The sequence below is a fragment of the Bactrocera dorsalis genome, chromosome 2, assembly GCF_023373825.1.
Source record: "Bactrocera dorsalis isolate Fly_Bdor chromosome 2, ASM2337382v1, whole genome shotgun sequence".
In the NCBI taxonomy this organism is placed as follows: domain Eukaryota; kingdom Metazoa; phylum Arthropoda; class Insecta; order Diptera; family Tephritidae; genus Bactrocera; species Bactrocera dorsalis.
In genome coordinates, this window is record NC_064304.1 from 13790343 (window position 1) to 13809101 (window position 18759).

At 32.8% G+C, this 18759-nt stretch overlaps 3 protein-coding genes across 7 annotated transcripts in view; 2 read left to right on the plus strand and 1 right to left on the minus strand.

Annotated features, from left to right (window-relative positions):
• The first annotated feature begins 260 nt into the window (after positions 1-260).
• On the plus strand, positions 261-2390 carry LOC105227641 (little elongation complex subunit 2). The gene has a single exon (XM_011207091.3). It carries the CDS (start codon positions 261-263, stop codon positions 2310-2312), a length of 2052 nt encoding a protein of 683 aa, XP_011205393.2. The 3' UTR covers positions 2313-2390.
• Positions 2291-3435, minus strand: LOC105227642 (SRR1-like protein). Its single transcript, XM_011207092.4, has 2 exons — positions 3177-3435; positions 2291-3118 (listed from the first exon to the last, which is right to left on the minus strand). The coding sequence occupies exons 1-2, from the start codon at positions 3308-3310 to the stop codon at positions 2425-2427; spliced, it is 828 nt and encodes a 275-aa protein (XP_011205394.2). The 5' UTR covers positions 3311-3435; the 3' UTR covers positions 2291-2424.
• A 667-nt stretch (positions 3436-4102) lies between these two features.
• LOC105227640 (mucin-22) overlaps positions 4103-18759 on the plus strand; it is a 121585-nt gene continuing 106928 nt past the window's right edge. Inside the window, exons 1-2 of one of the 5 annotated variants that reach the window (XM_049448679.1) lie at positions 4103-5209; positions 6030-6346. The gene's annotated coding sequence lies outside the window, so the exon portion shown is untranslated. Of the gene's footprint in view, positions 6347-18759 lie in introns of all 5 variants that reach the window. The other 4 variants (XM_049448680.1, XM_049448682.1, XM_049448683.1 and 1 more) reach the window with 4 other exon arrangements.

Below are 18759 nucleotides of genomic sequence, written 5' to 3' on the forward strand. Positions count from 1 at the left end.
GTTGAGCTAATGAATTTTCTATAAGGAACTTGTACGATTAAATTTATTAGTTTTGCTTAAGTTACTTAAGTTTTCTGTATAGCTCAGTTTTTTGGAGAATTCATTTCTTTTTATACTCGCTCGTTTTGTAGCGCCATCAGCTGACTTGATTCCAACTGTTTATAAACAAATCGCGTTGAAAAAATAGAACAGTGCATCTTACCAAAGAATGTTATAAATGTTATATTTTATTATACCGTTTATTATTAATTTGTATTAAAATGAACAGTAAACGTCCGCCCAGTACTTTTTTCCAAAATCAACCGCCTTACACTGACTTTAACAAATCATTTGAAGACCCAACCGACGCACTATTTTGTACTTTAAACGAAATTCATCCTGTTTTCATGAAGCCTGAACACCAAGAAAATGACTACAAATACGAAATTTTATTGGATCCACGTAATGGAAAAGTGGTGGATAATATTTTATATGACTACTCAGGAGGCGTAAAAGAAAGGAATGGATTCTTTCAAATTTTACTGCCTTCCAATATGACTAAAAGGGATCATATCATTGGATTACGCGTATTACAAGCATGGCAAGAATACAAAGAAGTTAGAGAAGAGGATGTAGTTCTCTGGCGAAAACTAGGTACGAAAAGAACGAGAGACAAAATTAGATTTGATCAATTCGTTATGGAATTCTCCCGCACACAAAAGGAATCGATTTACGCGCCGTGTAAACGTTTGGTCAACCTCTACAAACAATTTTATTCCGCAAAACTAAAACTATTATTAGAGGACTATCCAGAGAAAATAGCCTTAAACACATGTGCCGGTCTTCCACATCCGCAAAGTTTAAACGCTAGTCCGAATACATATTTGCAAATAGAAGATGTGCGTTTGGTTGCACGTCGTGGTTGGGTACCGGTGCTAAGAAATTTTGCTAATGAATTTCAGCGACTGAATTCGTGGATAGAAAACTTCACCAGTTATTATATTAATAACATGAAATCTGTATCACAAGACGCTAATACATGGCAAGCAAATATAGAATGTGATAAACCAGCGCACCAGATTAATATACCTTTGGAATCGTTATTATTTCTGTTGACAGCAGGCAGCAGTGCCGACTTGCCTACGGAAGTGCCTTTGGAAATTACGGATGGCAGTGTAGAAAGTTTTAAAATTTTAAAGTTTAAAGAACCGTTTCCGCCTCGCGTTTGTGGTTGGTTTGCGCACAAACAAGTAGTTGAAAACGCATTTGAAGCTTTGTTGAGTAGAAATAACGATACGCAGTGGTTGCATGTGGAGCACTATAATGCCGAATTGCAGAAAATTAAAGAAGCACCCGAAATTCGAGCAATAAATCATTCGGAAACAGATTTTCGCGCATACAAAATTGATGAGTATTTGGAAAAATTCAGGAATACAAAAGTTGAAGATTGTGTCAAAACTAATTATGCTGTCATTAAATGGGATCTGAGTAGAAAGGTAGATGAGCAAAACACAACACATTTACAATTTTTTACAAAATTAAAATGCTCACCATCAAATGATGAATATGGTGCACAATTATTGAGTAGTCACTCACTCAAATTAGAATATAAACCACAATTCGGTGCCGAAGAAATGACTAAGTATGAATTAATACAGGAATGGTTTCGATTGAAGCTGTTTGGTGAGTGTAAAGGATTTTCCAATTACGGCGTATGTCTTCGTGTTACTGCCAAAGACTTCAGCATGGAGTTAGAGCATAAATTAATGTTAGCTGGCATCGAGAAACAACTTGCTGAATTGTATCAAATAAATATGCCCAAATTGTTAACAGGACTAGCAGATACTGTGAACTTATTGACGAAAATGCCAACAGGAAAATATTTGCTGCGATTCAATTCAAAATTTTCTAACAAACTCTTGTTGTCAGCTCCATCTAAAGAGATCACTACGAACACAGTTTTCTTACACTCGCTTATTAAGGCGGAACCTTCCGATTTAATTTTTATGACAGAAGTTCCACATTTGCCAATAAATGACTTATTGTGCAGTGCTCTACATAAGCACTACGAAATAATTCCCTGTGCATTAAGACCACGACTTCCGCACACACAAGATACACATATTAGAAAAGTAATCAGTGACGAGGAGTACATACAACATCGTATTAAGACTAAATTGGAATTACAGAAGAAAATGTTTGATCAACGTGTGCAATTAGCGAAATCCTTTCGAAAAAAAGTGAAAGCGCAAAAGGCTTCACAAAAACAAAAGCGTAGAGATGGCGAGAGAGCTAATGAAGAAGCTATGGAAAAATTTATAAACGAATTTTAATTATATTAGACATTTAATTTACCAACTAAGATATGTATTTATAAATATAATTTGTGTACTATTATTTATTAACTTAAATTACTTATTTGTTAAACTAATTTAATAGGCAGCGTTACGTTAGCCTCAGTTTTCCGAACTCCTCCGCAGAGATCATTTCAACATCAGTATATGTTGGTGCTTCTCTTTTATTCCAAAAAGAATTTTCGGAAGCAGGTAGTGATGCCATAGGAAACACATGTACTGACAAATCATTAAAAACATTGTGTGTTTCATAATCATCTTCTAATTGATATTCTTTGACATAAGGCAACACGTCCAATATATAACTTGAATCCAGCCTCAATAAACGCTCGGTTTTGCTAAGCGACAAACTTTCAAAACTATTATTTATAAGTATCAAATGTTTTAAACATTTTGGACGCCAATTGCTCCATAGCAAATTGTTGGTCAAACAATTCGGACAATGGGGAAGATAGAATAATGTGCGTTCATCTACGGAATACTTTGCCTCACAATTTTCCGACATTAGCGCACAATTGAGTCGCTGCAAAATTTGTTTTTCACTCTCACGAAATACTGGATCAAAATATATGGCTTCATCAATGCCATAATGCCGTTGTGTGCAAATAATGAAAGCCAGCTGATGTAATGCTTGAAAGTTGCGAGAGAAAGGACCGATGCCAAAACAAACTAGACGCGAAAATTTCTCATTGTCGATTAACGCCTTGAGGCTTTCGTCCACAGTCTCCATTGCCTGTATAAAGTAATCACTGCCCACCATTTGTGTGCATAACTGTTCCAGGCGTCTAGGAATGAAAATATATTAATTTGGGTAAAGAACTAAATTCCGGGGATTTGTGGTACTTTAGAAATGCGTCAACGTCCACTTCCTTTTCGTCTTTTTCATTGCAACGTTCTGATAACCTTCGTAGTCTTGGGTTTATGGACCTACGTGCAATCCATTTTTTTCTTGTGACTGCGCGAAATTCTTCAGACATACTGGAGGACCTTGTTTTATTTATTCCACTTCGCAAATATTAAATTTAATTTATTAAATTAAACCAGAAACTCTAATTGGAATTTTTACCGTTTGACAGTTTGTTTCGTTGCTAATTCGTAAACATGTGAGCCAGAGAACGTAAAAATTACGTTCCCTGCGTTTAAAGTAGTTTTCACAATTTTCAGCTTTTTGTATGGTCACTTATTTCAAACTTTTGTTGGACGGTTGGAAGTCACATCGTTTTAAATTATTTTCCTTGTATTGCATTAATAATATTTAATAAATAATGCATATATTGTGGTAAATAATTTTAATTATAGCACTAATTTTTTGGATATGTTTATTATAAGTATAAGGCAACTTATGATTGTTTCCTTATTAATAATTTTTGAATACAGTGTAATTTTTTCGCTCTATTATTTTTTGAGTTATTTCTACCATTAGCATTCAATAACACTCTCTAAACCTGGAGCAACTCATCCATATGGCATCTGCCATATTTGGTCCAACAACATCATTTCCGTTACTAGTTGGAATCCAGCAGAAATTCTAATAAGAACTGCTTACCACTAAGTGAACTCTTGCATAGGTATGTGCAGTGTTGCATTTCCGATTTCCTGTAGCGCAGTGTATGTGAAATTGAGATGTTTGCATTTTCAGCTAACTCACTTACCGACTCCAAACGTTGCTGCGGGCAGATCAGAACGAAGCAGAAACTTGTTTACTTCGGCACTCTGCTGTGGTGAAACTGGCTGCGACGACTTTCTGGCACACATGAACTTACCATGCAAGTGATCGTACGTCAGTCGCGAACGAGCAGGGCTGCAATTCAAACGTGTACAACGGACAATAAACGGGAAATAGCTTTGATCGTGTACGAATAGTGATGCACTAACACGCTTAAACGAATATCTTCAGTTATTTACAATTTAATGTTTTGTGTTGAACAACACATAGTGGTAACGAAATAATTAAGGCAAACTTATTTATGTCTTTATGTGATTAATTGGCCATTAAAAAGATTAATTGTGCAATACTGTGTATAACTGATTTGAAAATGTGTTGATGTGACACAGTTAACGGTAAATTTTATGTTTGAAAAATTAACCATTAATTTAGTGGCAAGTGGAAAAGGCTAAAAGCATAACAAACCATTCGGACTCTAAGACGTGGAAAAATAGGAAAATTAATTAAAAGAAAATATAAAATTTAAGTGTTATAGCAATTCATTATTGTGTAAGTAAATTAAATTTGCAGTTCAACTACTTTTTAAACACTAACATAATTTATGTGGAATTAAATAAACAAGACTGAAATCAAAATTAATCCAAACAATAAGTGTAAAAACGAAGTATAGAGAACAACGAACATTAACTGCATAAAAACAGAAACGAAAAATTTACAACTACCTTTAACTAATATCAATTGTAGTCAAATTGCCGATGCAAAAGCAAAAACAAAGTGAAGAAATTCATCTGCAGCGCACTCATGCAATGAAAGTCGCTGTGCCAAAGCAGCGCAGTCAGCAAACAGTACATACGTCAAGTGCTCAAGTGTTATTGTTTGTGTAATGGAGACATAAAAACGTGCATAGTGCAGTGCAGTGTTGGTGAAAAAGAAAATTAGCACGAGTGCATATGTTGACTCATTGCAAATTGCCAACTTAATTCTAACTACGTATTTACTCCGACAAAGTACAACTCGTTATTTATATATTCGCGCAAAATAAATATCACCTTTAGCACAACACTACAGAAGAGCGCAGCTTCACGTGAGATAAAAATAAAAACATGTAATTGATATTCTCTTGTACACTGTCAGAGGTTTATTTTGCGCGAATTTAATAGCGCACGAACAACACAGCGATTACAAAACAAAAAACAATACAACGAGTTAGGTAAAAACAAAACAAACAACCAGTTACTCGTATACATTACAACGGCTCCTTTTACAGCTTGCATTTATGCACTCGTTTAACTTGCTGGATTTTCGGCTTTGGTGCTTAAATTCGAGCTGCTCCCATTTTGGTGCGCGCACCTTACACAAAACTGCCTTCAAGCCGTTGATGTTGACGATCTACAGCTGTTGCGCTTGCAAAGCGAACAAAGCAACAAACACAATATACATATATTATAGTACATACACATAAGCAGCGAAAAAGTGAGAAATATAAAACATAAAGTGCAAATTTGGCACAACAACGCCAACAAACAAGAACTTGCCTTAAACGGCACCGCTTGCAACAGTTTTACGTTCGGTCGGTCGGTTGGTTGTTTCGTTGGTCAGTCAGTTAGTTAACATACGGTACGGTTACAAAGAACGAGCTTTAAAAATTTCGCACACGTTCGTGTTTAAAGCCGGTGAGTGAGCATGCGTGCGTGTATTTGCTCCTTTAACGTCAATATTTCGCAACTAGAACAAGCCAAGTAAAAGAAAAAAAAGCAAAAGTTAAGGTACGCTCGAAAGCCACATAAGCACAATCAAAAAAAAAAAAAAAAACAAAAAAACCACAAACGAATAACCGACGACACCGAAATACGCTGTGAAGACAAAAGAAGCCAATTGGCAGCTCGTTTCCTTTTCCTTTTTTGTAACTTTCCGTTGTGCGCGCAAATCGTTCTTTTTTCTACGTTTTATTTGTTTTCGCGCTGTTACGTTCACATTGTTTCGTTTCTTTCCAATTTATTTTCATTTATATATACATATATTTTTTTTAGAGTGTAAGCACTTCAATTTGCATAAATTTTTTCGACATTTTGCACCTCTTTTATGCTACTTTGAGGCAACGTTGTAAGCCATTGAAAGTCTACACATAGTCACAGCATAAATAAAAAGACACAGTGCAAATAAGAACAACACTAGCAACAAATAAGAACCAAATCGACGCTAAGAATAACAGCCGGCTCGTGTAGCCACATAATATCGGCAATATTACTTTTCTGCTGACGCCACCATTTCATATTTTTAACGATAAAGTGAATATCGACAGTGAAGGCACAAAATAAAAAGTAAACGACAACAACGAAAAAGCAAGGTAAGTGTTAAGCATATCAAATTGGTTATGTAAAGTGAGAACTCAGTTGTATAAATGTGTGCGAGTGTGTGTGATATTGCAATAATTCGCCAAATTTTTGCATGCGCATTTGAGGCGTGGGAACGAAGTGGCGGTGCTGAAAATTTAAACACTTGTCAATAATGTATCGAGATAAAACTTCAGGCCATTTGTGCACCTTTTTATGTCAAAATAGCATAAGTAAATATGAGTGATAATCAATTGGAAAGGTCTTGAGTACTGCTGCTGAATGTTAAATATTTTAAAGTTTTAAAGTCGCGCGGCCTATTTGCTTGATGTCCTGATTAGATCTGCTGAAGTGCAATAGCCAGGGTGGGGATTCACAAAAACATTTAGTTTAGCAAAAAATTCAAGTAAAAAGTGCAAATTTGAGAAAAATGCTAATTCTGAGTATATAATTAAATAATTCAAAAAATTTATTATATAAACTTTATGATATTTCGCGCTTGCGTAAATCTTGTTTTACGACTTTGGTCATCTTTTGACGAGTAAAGCTGGTTTTTAATAAAATATTAATATAGTTTAGCACTTTTTGTCTTAATTACTTTTAATTATAGTTTTTCAGTTTAAAATATGTAAATATTTCCTTTTTAAACCTCTTCATGCTCGCTTTTGATGTAAAAAAATGGTACTTTTGCTTGCTAATCCAATTTTGAACTAAAAGATATTTTTTTTTAATTTAATTCTATTTTTGTGATTAAAAATTAAGTATTATATATATTGATAATTCCGATTTTCGGATTAAAGAATCTAATTTCCAACCAAGAAAAATGTGAACAGTTAGGCTTTCATTTCCTAGCTTGCTTCAATGTTGATGTTTAAAACATAATTATTGCTACCTCCAATATCTAAGAGTCCCCACATTTCTCGCACAAGCTAATTTCCACTATAAATTAAGCCAACACGAAACAAATAGCCATATTAATGTTTAAAAATTTTGCATCACAAACGTTTTAGGTTTCACTTTACTTAACAGCGGATCGAAAAAATTCGATTTACAATTGCATAACACAAATTTGGTAATAATCAGCTTAGTGGCATCATTAGTTGTGCGTGCGTGTGTGTGTGCTTTCTCATATTTTTAAAGTCTCAGCTTGACAATTCGTTGTGCTGCAGTTTCACCTAAAAACATTTTGCTGTCGCCTGCCTGCATGTCTTGCCTTATGCAAGCGACAGTGTGTGTATGTATACCACATACACATAAAAATGTCTGTATGTATGAACCACAAGCAACATAAATGCAAAGTGCCGACAACCAACACTTTTCTCCACGAAAACCACAAACAACAGCCAACTAATCAACAACAACAATAGCAACAATTTCGAAACACTCAAACAAAAACAATTGCGTCGAAAAAAAGTTGCTAGCGCATTATTGTTGTTGTTGCACTTTATATGTACTTATCGTTGTTGGCAACAAAATCTTGGTAAAACTTCAGCGCAATGACAACAACAGCAAATCGTAGTGGAAACATGCGAGCTTAACAGTTGTTGCGGCGTCTGTTTTATTGCTTCGCTGATGGGTCGGTGGGGGTGTAGTGTCGGTGTTTGGTAGCCGCGATCATGTTCAGACAACAGAAAACACTTTCACAAACATTGAAACCATTTTCTTTTTACTTTTGTTGTTGTTATTGTTTTTTTTTTAAAGTTGTTATGGCTGCTGATTTTCTGTATGGAAATGCTTGCTTTTTAAGTTTGAACTGAGAGTTTGTATATGTGTGTGTGTTTTTTAGTTTTACATTTTGCATATATTTATGTACATATATACTTAAATATAAGTGTATGTACATAGGTGTTGAAAAATGTTTATGTTGAAAACTTTGTAAACACTGTTATCCTTGGTTTGCTGGAGTCTTTTGCGACTTTTTGCACTGGTTTGTTTTTGAAACTTTGTATGGCAGCTATATGCTATAGTTATGCGCACAATTTATTCTGAGATTTTCGCATTGCCTTGTACAAGAATCTGTATGGAATTTTATAAATACATATATCCTGTCACATAAAGTGGTCTATGTATGGATTGACTTGATTTTGATCATTCAGTTTGTAAGACAGCTACCTGCTTAATGGTGATTCTGACAAAGCTCGCTCGCAGTTTCTTGGGGAGAAGAGGCGTGTGCAAAATTTTAGCTTGATGTAGCAAAAACTGGGGGACTAGTTTGCATATATACAGGGTGTTAGAAACTTCATGGCAAACTATATGTAAAATTTCCCATTTTCACATTTACAATTCGTAAGTAAGTTTGTAAAATTAAAAAAAAAAAAAATTAATTCGTCTTTAAAAATAAAATTTTAGAATTTCAAAAAAAAAACAAAAATGGTAAAATTTTCTCTCAAATAACAAAAAAAAATTAATTCGTGTTAAAAAATAAAATAAAAAAAAAAAACAATGGTAAAAAATTTCTGTAAAATAAAAAAAAACGTCTTTAAAAATAAAAATTCAAAAAAGAAATTTAAAAATTTTTCTGAAATAAAAAAAAAATAATTCATCTTTAAAAATAAAATTAAAAAATTTCAAAAAAAATTTTATGATGTTTTTTTTTAATTTAATTTTTTTAAGATAATTGAAATCATGTACGAATTACTCTTCAACCAGTTATGTAGTTTAATAAATGTATGCATTCAAGTAGACTTTCAGATATTCTTTGCAATATTTACTAAATCCTTAATTAATAAAATTCAATTTATTTTATGTTGGAAAAATTGTTTTATAATGGGTTAAAAATATAATTTAGACAAAAATGAGCAGAAATTATTTAAAAAAAAATTTTAGATCCATAACACATTTTCAAATGCAGCAATGAACGTGATTAAATAATATTCTTAATTTTACCTTTTTAATTTTACAATAACAATACTGAAGCAAAAATTTTTATTTCACACTTTTGGTTCGAAAATCTTAAATAATCAGGAAAATGCTAATTTTATATATTAATTGTAATAAATATTTTTTATAGCAAATAAGATTTTTAATTGTTAATTCTACAAATTTATTGCAATAAATTAATAATATTTTAATATATTTTTTTATTTTTAATAAGTATTTCATTTTACAAAATATTGAAGAAAAAAAATAACATTGGAAGCCACTAAACCGATATTTCAAAAATATTTCCCACGAAATGGTGCAAGCAAATAAACAAGTTTGTCGCTTAAGTCTTTTGTTTTTGCACAAATTAAAAATAATTCGCAAACCGCAACTGGTAAGTCCACACTTGTCCATAATTTATTGCATTTATTAGCGCTTTTTCAGTAACTCATAGTCAGGTTAGATTGAAAATTTGCTCAAGGTGCTGATTTAAATTATCAAAAAGGGTAAAAAAAGAATAATACCGTTAAAAGAAACTAGTTTTGTACCGTTTCTCAAAACCAGCGGCACAAAAATTTTGAAATCAATTCCAATTTCAGCTGTCGTTTATAATTACTTATGTTTATCGATTTAAATAGTTGGCAAAGCGGTTTTTCGAAATTTTCAATGAATATGCGTTTTCACTTTCCCTTTTGCACCAACTTAGCTGCAACAAATTCGTTGACACCTTGCCCAACGCCACTTGCGCAGCCTAGACCAGTTTCCATGCTGAGCTGCATAAATTTGCCTTTATTAAATATACAAGAAAAAACAAAAATATTTTGAAAAATCAAAACAATTAGAAAACAGTTTAATTTCACTTTCGGTGGCAACCTGTTCACTTAGCAGCCACCTTCATTTCATATAGGAGTTCAATCTCATACACATGCTTACATATGCACACATAAATAAATTGCCTTAACTGCATTTGACGGTTTTTTTTTGTTTTTATTATTTTTGTGAGTCCCAACGCCATGACTAAAAGAGCCTCACGTGCATATCACGTACAAATTATGCAATAAAAGTCAATATAAATAACACATACATGCACATATGCATGTTTGTATATATGTACATACATATTTATATAACGGCCTCTTGCGCCTGCGCCAACAACACCTGCAGCACAGCAGCAGCGCCAACAGTGGCAGCGCCTTGTTAAGGTTGATGAGTGGAGCAATGCGCTCACCTGTTGCTCGCTCGATTAGCTCACCGCGCCGCCACGATACCGTTATGCATTTTATGGGCAACGTCGTGACACGTTCGCTGCCAATTTATATGCGCAAATAGTCAAGTTGAGGAGATATTACCTAAATATTTACGTTCGCATTGTCTGGGAGAAAGTTAAATGAAATGTCTATAGCTAAGCGGCCGCTGGCACCTCCACACACACACATATCCATAAAAAGGCATAAACAAGTGTTGCTTGGCTAATGTGAGCAATCCCATGCAAAGTAAATGAATAATAAAGTTTTCGCCGAATGCGTTATTGAATATTATTATTATCGTTCATTAGCATTTTTTATTAACCTACTTGAGGAGGTTCGTGATTTTACGATTCACAGCGTCTGTTTTTGGTGTTGCCGAAATCTGTGCGCTATTTGCAAATTAAGTAGTTTTTGATCGATGATGACTTCAGAGACACAATTAATAGAAATTTATGGCAAAATACATACATACATATGTATATGAATATACTACATTTAACCAAAAGCGGTTACTCTATTTTTGCATGTTGAAGACTTACTTACATACATAGACATGTTGAGTGAAAAATAGTTTGTATAAAACCGTTATTGGTGGGACAAAATTTCTTTAAAAATTATAATATTTTTTTTACAAAATTAAAAAAAAAAAAAAATTACAAAAAATTTCTTTTAAGTTTTATAAAAAAAAACATTGAATTAAAAAAAGACTAAAAACATGATAATAAAAAATTAAATATAAAATTTGTATATTTTTTATTTAATAATAAATTTATTTAACAGTAAAAAAGTTTTCTTCTTTAAAAATGTGTAAGGTTTTTTTTTCTTTTTAATTTTTTTTGGAAACATATTTTCTTATTGTTTCACCAGCTTAAAAAAATATACATATATTTTCATAATAACTAGAAATATACAAAGTTCTTAACAGTAAATAGCAAAATTGAAATTTGTACTGATTATTGTAAATTATTATGTTTTACAAAAATAAATTATTAAACAAAATATTTTTATTTAATTAAAAATTTATTTATTTTTACTGAAAACTTTATTAGCAAATATTAACAAGTACTCACAGCTAATATTAGCCATAACGTGTCACGCAAAGAACAGTAAATGTTATTGTTACCGGAAATGTTCACCGTACATGGCGATGCTCGCCAACGAGCACGAGTACAATCGAGTGCCATTGAGTGATCAGTGAATAGCGACTTAAGAAATTAGCTGTTCAGAAACAAGAATTACACAATGAAAGCTGCAAAAAGTCAAAGAAAAAATAAGAAAAATTTATTAAATAAGATTGTTAATGAAGCATAAGCGATACAATAAAAGCTCATTACCAAATAAGAGCAGGGTTATGTAACCAGTTCATAACGCGCGTGTGTCTGGACAAAATTTTTTGTATGATTATGAAAAAAAAATTAAATAATGTGTATGTAGTTGTGTAAAAAATTAAATTTTTTACCTGCTTTCCTTTATATGTAGGTATCAATATCTTAGGTGGGCGTTCGTTGTTAATCATTTATGTATTGTTCTCGACGCGTTTCTTCGCAAAAAAATCGCAGAACCTTTCAGCGCATTGCTTGGGAGTTTTGTAAATCGCCAATTGTATTTTTGTTTAATTATTTTTTCTTTTTTATGTCTGCCGTGAACAATCACTACCATTTGTTTGCTTTCGATTTGAGATTTGCTTGCCAAAGTAAATATAATCGCAAAAAACTAGTTATTCTTAATCCTGCCCTCAAGGCCATTAGATTTTGCAAAATTAGCTCTTTTTTTTATAAATCCGGGTATTAACTCGAATCGAATTGAAACTTTTGAAAGCAATCGCAGCTAATTATAAATATATAATAATTGCCAAAAGTGCGTGTTAAGTTTTAAACATGTGTAAATGCGAATTTCCTCGCTTCTGTATAATTTTGGATCGCATATGATATATTTTAGGATTTCTTTTGATCTCACGCTGATTTAATATCACACACAGATATATAAATACATGTATATGGAGCTGATTGAGTATTGTGAAATTTAATATATTAAGTATTAAATAAATTCCTCTAAAACGCGTTGTATGATTTCAAAAAACGGAAACTAATCATACTACATATATATTATATAATAGAAATAATATCAAATTAAACATATGGACTTTCGGCATAGTCAAGTGAAACCGAAAGTGTTCGGTGTAATTTAGCGTGTAAATCGGCTTAATTTGTTTCCTTTTTATAAGTAATTCTTAAACAGTCTTAATATGCTCACATTTATTGGCTATGCAGTCTATATAGCTTTGACTTCACAAATATAGGTGTGTATAATTTCATTAGTAGCCGCTGTAGTAGACTGGAAGTGGCTCATAATAATTTTAATTTTTCAATTTTTATTTGGAGCAATTGAAATCATTTTATCGAATTGGAGCAACATGAATAGCCAAATATAGAAACTTATGTCATGTTCAAATATTATGTATATTTTTTATTAAATTTGTTAGAGAAAATTTGTTACTCAGCTGAAATTCGTTGTTATATAACTGTCCATAGGTTATAACTTTCTATATAAATACAAAAATTTTACATTAGTATCTTGACAAAGTTTTTGAGTTAAAGATTTCCAAAGTGTAGCCGCTCAGTTTAAATTAATCCAACAATTTATCTTTAAACGCTTTATGTATTACTGGAGACCAATGATCCGTTCACTAACAAATTTTCTGCATGTTCTGTATATAGTTTCGAGTTTTTTCAGGCCAAAACCCAAAAAAATTTCGATTTAATTAAATTTTTTTTAAACTCCGCCATTTTGTTCTGATAGAAAATCGAATTTTGACAGGACTGAAACGAACAAAACTTTGGGTTGAATTCTCCTTTTTTGGAACACTTCGCCATATTGCCAATTTTAGATTAATTTCAATCGTAGACCATTGAATGAACGACTTCTTCCAGTAAATAATTTTTTAGGGATCATCCAAAATATGTAATTTTTTTTGTAACCTTTACTATGAATTCTTGAAATTTTTTATTGGGGGATTTTTTACAGGACCGGCCAAAACCCTGCGCATAACACTGAGGAGAGATGGTTCGCCTTCTCACTTTAGCTAGCCTTCAAAACAGTGTTCTTTGGCTACTCAAAAGATGCTTGGTCTAAGGCCACGGTTTCCGGTCCTTGTGCTATCAGAGAATCGTTTCTGGTCAGTCTCAAGTGAATGGCAATCAGAGAACTTTCCTCACCTGCGTGAACTTCTTATTTTTGAAATATGTATAAATTCACCCTTGAATTTTTTAAAATAATTGAAATAGCAGTTTTTTAATTCCCAAAATCACATTTTTAGGTATATCTCTCAAGCTTTTAAACTTTATATAAAGGTTGATCCATTTCGAGGTTTCCTACTTTTTCAAAAAAAAAAAAAAAACTCAGGAACTTCAAATTTAATGGGGAATGTTTATCATTCTAAAGAACATTCTTTGGCATTTATTTTTTGAAGATTATTTCTTTTAAATGTTGGCCGCGACTAAGTCTCAGATGCTACATCCGTTGAGTCCAATTTTCGATGACTGTTTCGATCATGTAGACTGGTAACTTGTGAATGACACGCGTGAAGTTTTCCTCCAAGGCCTGAATCGAAGCGAGATTGTCCACAAAGACCTTAGATTTTACATATCCCTACAGGAAAAAAGGCTGATGGTGTGATATCGCACGATATTGATGGCCAATAGACCGGCCCAAAACGTAAAATTATCTGCTCACCGTAGTTTTCTCTCACTAAATCCATTGATTAATGCGATGTATGAGAAGTGGCGCCATCTTGTTGAAACCAAATTTTGGGTCTCAAGATGGGTGATGGGTGTGTTGCAATTAGTACACTCAGTATACCGATTATGTTAATCATTAGTTGACTCGGGAGGGGTTTTTATCATGTTCTTACACGTGAAGTCTCCTAAATTATTTTATTTCTCCTCACTTAACTTAACAACTGAATTTGATGCACAAAACTGTATGCTAACATGAACTCTGGTTGCTAACTGTAAGCCACCACAATCAATTTCTGATCAATTTAATGCTTCTAATTCAAAATTCTATAATTCCGCATTATCAGAAAACGGTACTTTTATATCAAAAATATTGTATCAAGAAGAAAGTTTTCTGACTTGTCTATACATTAAATATCCGCGTGAGGCGTTATGACAAGAAAAAGACACTTTAATTGCAAAAAAAGAAAATATAATATAATATAACGGTACATTTAACATATCCGTATATCGATTATTCTAATTTATCCACGCACACGCGCCACACTCAAGTCGTTGGGGCCACTCAAAGAGCACATGACTCGATGACTGACATTTGTGGCAAACTGTCAGTTCGATTGCACGCTTTGTCGTCCAAATCGATCCGATACAACGCGATGGATGCCGTTCGAAAGCAATAATCGATCGGCAGTGATTTCTAAACGCCGGCAAATAACAAAAGCGATCACCGCGCGCTGTTCTAATGAGGAGTGCTGAAGGTGCTTATGTATAACAGTATATGAATGTTCGTTTGTACAACAACTTATGTGTGTATGTGCTTTGAAATATTTCTAGCGCCGCTGCAAGATTTCACTTGGCAGATGAGAAAATCAATTTTAGCACAAGAGTTATTATACTTTGCGCCTTTTGCACTTTGCGCTCTCTGCGGTCGCTGCCGCCGGTGCCATGCGGTGAAACAAAGCATTTGAATGGCGCACAAGTGTGCCAATCATTTTCTTTTTCGTTGTTGTATTTGTGTGTATGTAATGTGTGCATGTTTGGGTACACTGGTGCGCATAACGGTTTCAATGAAGAGCAATAATTAAAATAATAATGTCTTCTTGACAGCGGCAAAGTGTGAAAACTGGCAACAGTATATCAAAGTATATATTTGCTTTATACATATTAACAAATACAAACACACATACATATACATAACATAAATGTATTAAAAAGCGTGCTTTACTAAGCGCTTGTAATGAGGTAGAATTCCAAAAAATAAGAATAATGGCCGCTGCTACTTAATGAAATGGAAAAGTTTTCGCGCTGAAAACTTTGATGTGCTTACATACATACAAACAACTGTAGAGCTTTCATTATTTTATTTGATGGTCATTAAATTGAGCAAAGCAAGGTATCTTGCAAAGTCTTGAAATTTGAAAATTGAAATGGCCCGAAGAAAATTATTTACACGCAGTTAGAGTTGAAGAAATGGGAATTTTTCAAAAAACAAAAACAAATATTGCAAATGAAAGCCACTGTTCACGTCACTTTTTTGTGTATTTTACATAACAGAACATAGAAAACCATGGAAGCTTGAATGACTAAAATAATAGATTAAAAAAAAACTAAGAGTCTAACTTATCTGGAAAGATTAATAGAAAGCAAAGTCATAAATAAAAAATTAAAGGGTTACATGGGTTTTCATGTGTGAAAAACAGTCTTTTTTCTCATATAAAAAATGAAATATTGGGTAGTCGAAAAAGTCTTTTCGTATTTTGTCGTAAGATGTCGTTGCAGTCGTATATCTCCAGTGCCTCCAATCACAACGTGTTATACCATATAGTGTTGCAAAGGCGAGATTTTAAGCTTCGTTTAACCAAAAAAGTTAAATTCTGGGAAGTTGGAAAAAAGTTACAGCTGTTCAAAAATGAATGAGAATAATAAGAAATTCGCTATATTTTGAAATTTTTGTAGAAAAATGTTAAGAATGCCACACAAGCCACCAATGAAATTTGTGAAGTTTGCGGAGACGATGCTGTACGAGTTCGGGTAGCACAACAATGGTTCGCTCGCTTCCGTTCTGGAAATTTCGATGTAAAAGATGCACCGCGCTCTGGTCGACATATCGTTGAAAAAGTCCAATAAATTATGAAATATATTGACCAGGACCATCACATAAGCAGCCATGGCATCGCTAAGGAACTCAACATTATTCATCAAACGGTTTTGAACCATTTAAAAAAGGCTGGCTACAAAAAGAAGCTCGATGTTTATACCGAATTAACATCTGGAATTCTTTGTTGAGACGAAATCAAATCGAACCATTTCTGAAGCGAATGGTAACAGAAGACCAAAAGTGGATCAAATGCGACAATAATGTGCGAAAAAGATTAATGTCCAAGCGTGGTGAAGCTCAACAAATGCTCCCAAAGGCAGGAGTGACGCCTCGAAAGGTTATGCCGAGTGTTTAGTGGGATCGAAAGGAATCATCCACTATGAGCTGCTCCAGCCTAATCGAACAATTGATTGTACATTTTATTGTCAACAACTAATGAGATTAAAACAAGCAATCGAAAAAAACTGCCAGAACTGATCAACAGAAAGGGCTTCGTCTTCCATCAGGACAATGCTAGACCATATACATCTTTGATGACTTGGCAAAAATTAGGAAAGCTTGTCTGGAAGGTTTTTTTGCATCCACCATATAGCCTTGACCTTGCATCATCGGACTACCATTTGTTTAGGTCAATGCAGAACTTTCTTAATGGAGTAAAGTTGGCTTCAAGAGAAGCCTGTGAAAATTAATTGTCGCAGTTTTTTTTGCCAAGAAACCAGAAAAGTTTTACCCTGATGGAATAATGTCGCTAGCGAAAAAATGACAAAAAGTGGTAGTCCAAAATGGTACATATTTGGTTCTTCAAAGCTCACTACAAATATAAAAAAAATATGTTGAAGTTTGATTAGAAAAAAAAAACTTTTTCGACTACCTGTAAATTTCTTCCGACAGTTAAACTTTTTTATAGCCGATGATTGCGATTTATATTACAAAACTTTGTATTGCATTTTTTAACAACTCGAGCCGAATAACGCTTACATATGGTGCATACATATGTACAAGTCATAGAATGACATTTTTTCCTTCGAAACCACCGGATGTGTGCTTATAAATATTACTACAAGCAAATGTAAGCTTAAACAATTGTACTATTTTCATAATCAAATAAAAGTACGAAGCATTTAGAACAGACTTGTAATAGGCTATGCAAAACTTCAAAGCCAGAGTCAGTATAATAAGATGTGCATATTTGCATATAGTATGTATGTATGTATATGCATGTATATCCATTATCAAAATATACAACCATTTCAAATAGCTGCAAATATAAATATATAAATGGGGGTATATATACATACATATGTAGAAATATATACATATGTATATATACATACGCATATAAGCATATGTAAATTGGCAAGTGCAAATAAGGCAATCAAATCCGCCAACAACCGACAACTGGCAGCTAGTTAAACAATCAGCGTGATAGACATCAGCATAAGCAACGAGAGCGGTCGGACTTTAACAGCATCGGCGCGATTTTGAATCTCTACTAAAGTCAAGCCTATATATGTATGTATAAACGTATAAATACAGCAAATACATACGTACATATCTACATACATATTTGCCGACAAATATAGAAACTTATTTCGATTCACATAAATACATATGTATGTATACAATTATCTCCATGCGTGTATGTTTGCTCTTAATAGACAAATACCATAAAGCATAGTTTTGCGTTTTCACAACTATCGCCAAGTATATTAGTATATGTATGTATATGTATATATGCATGTATGTATGTATATGGTGTTGATTGCTTACTCCAGTGGGAAATTAGCATGCCCATTAGCACAATGTACCATAAGTTGGTGTTGCTCGCCGGGAAATCCTATGAGAGGCCAAGCACATAATTTGCATGAATGAATATTTAAGTTGAAAATTGGGTGAAAAATTACACAGCGCAAGTCGTGGTTAGCACAATGTGAAAATGATTGGCGCAGGTTCATAAATTACATTGCTTTTAATTTTTATTAATTTTATAATTTCTTTATGGTTCTTTAAACATTTGTGCACAATTTTTTTGGTTTTGTTCACGTACTTTATTTTTAATTCTTTCTAATTTTAGTTTTCATCAACATATTTTATTTCCATTGCATTTCATATTCATATATTTTTATTCAATTTAATTTAATTTAACTTGACTTGGCGTAACTTAACTTAATTTATTTAAATTTATTTTATTTTAATTTAATTTAATTTAACTTAACATGACTTGAGTTAACTTAACTTGACTTAACTTAACTTAATTTAACTTAAATTGACTTAACTTAATTTCACTTAACTTAACTTAACTTAACTTATCTTAACTTAACTTAACTTAACTTGACTTGACTCGACTTAACTTGGCTTGACTTAACATAACTTACTCGACTTAACTTAACTTAAGTTATCTTAATTTAACTTAACATATCTTATCATAACTTTACGTAACTTTACATAAATTTATTTAACTTAAGTTAACTTAAATTTATTTTAAT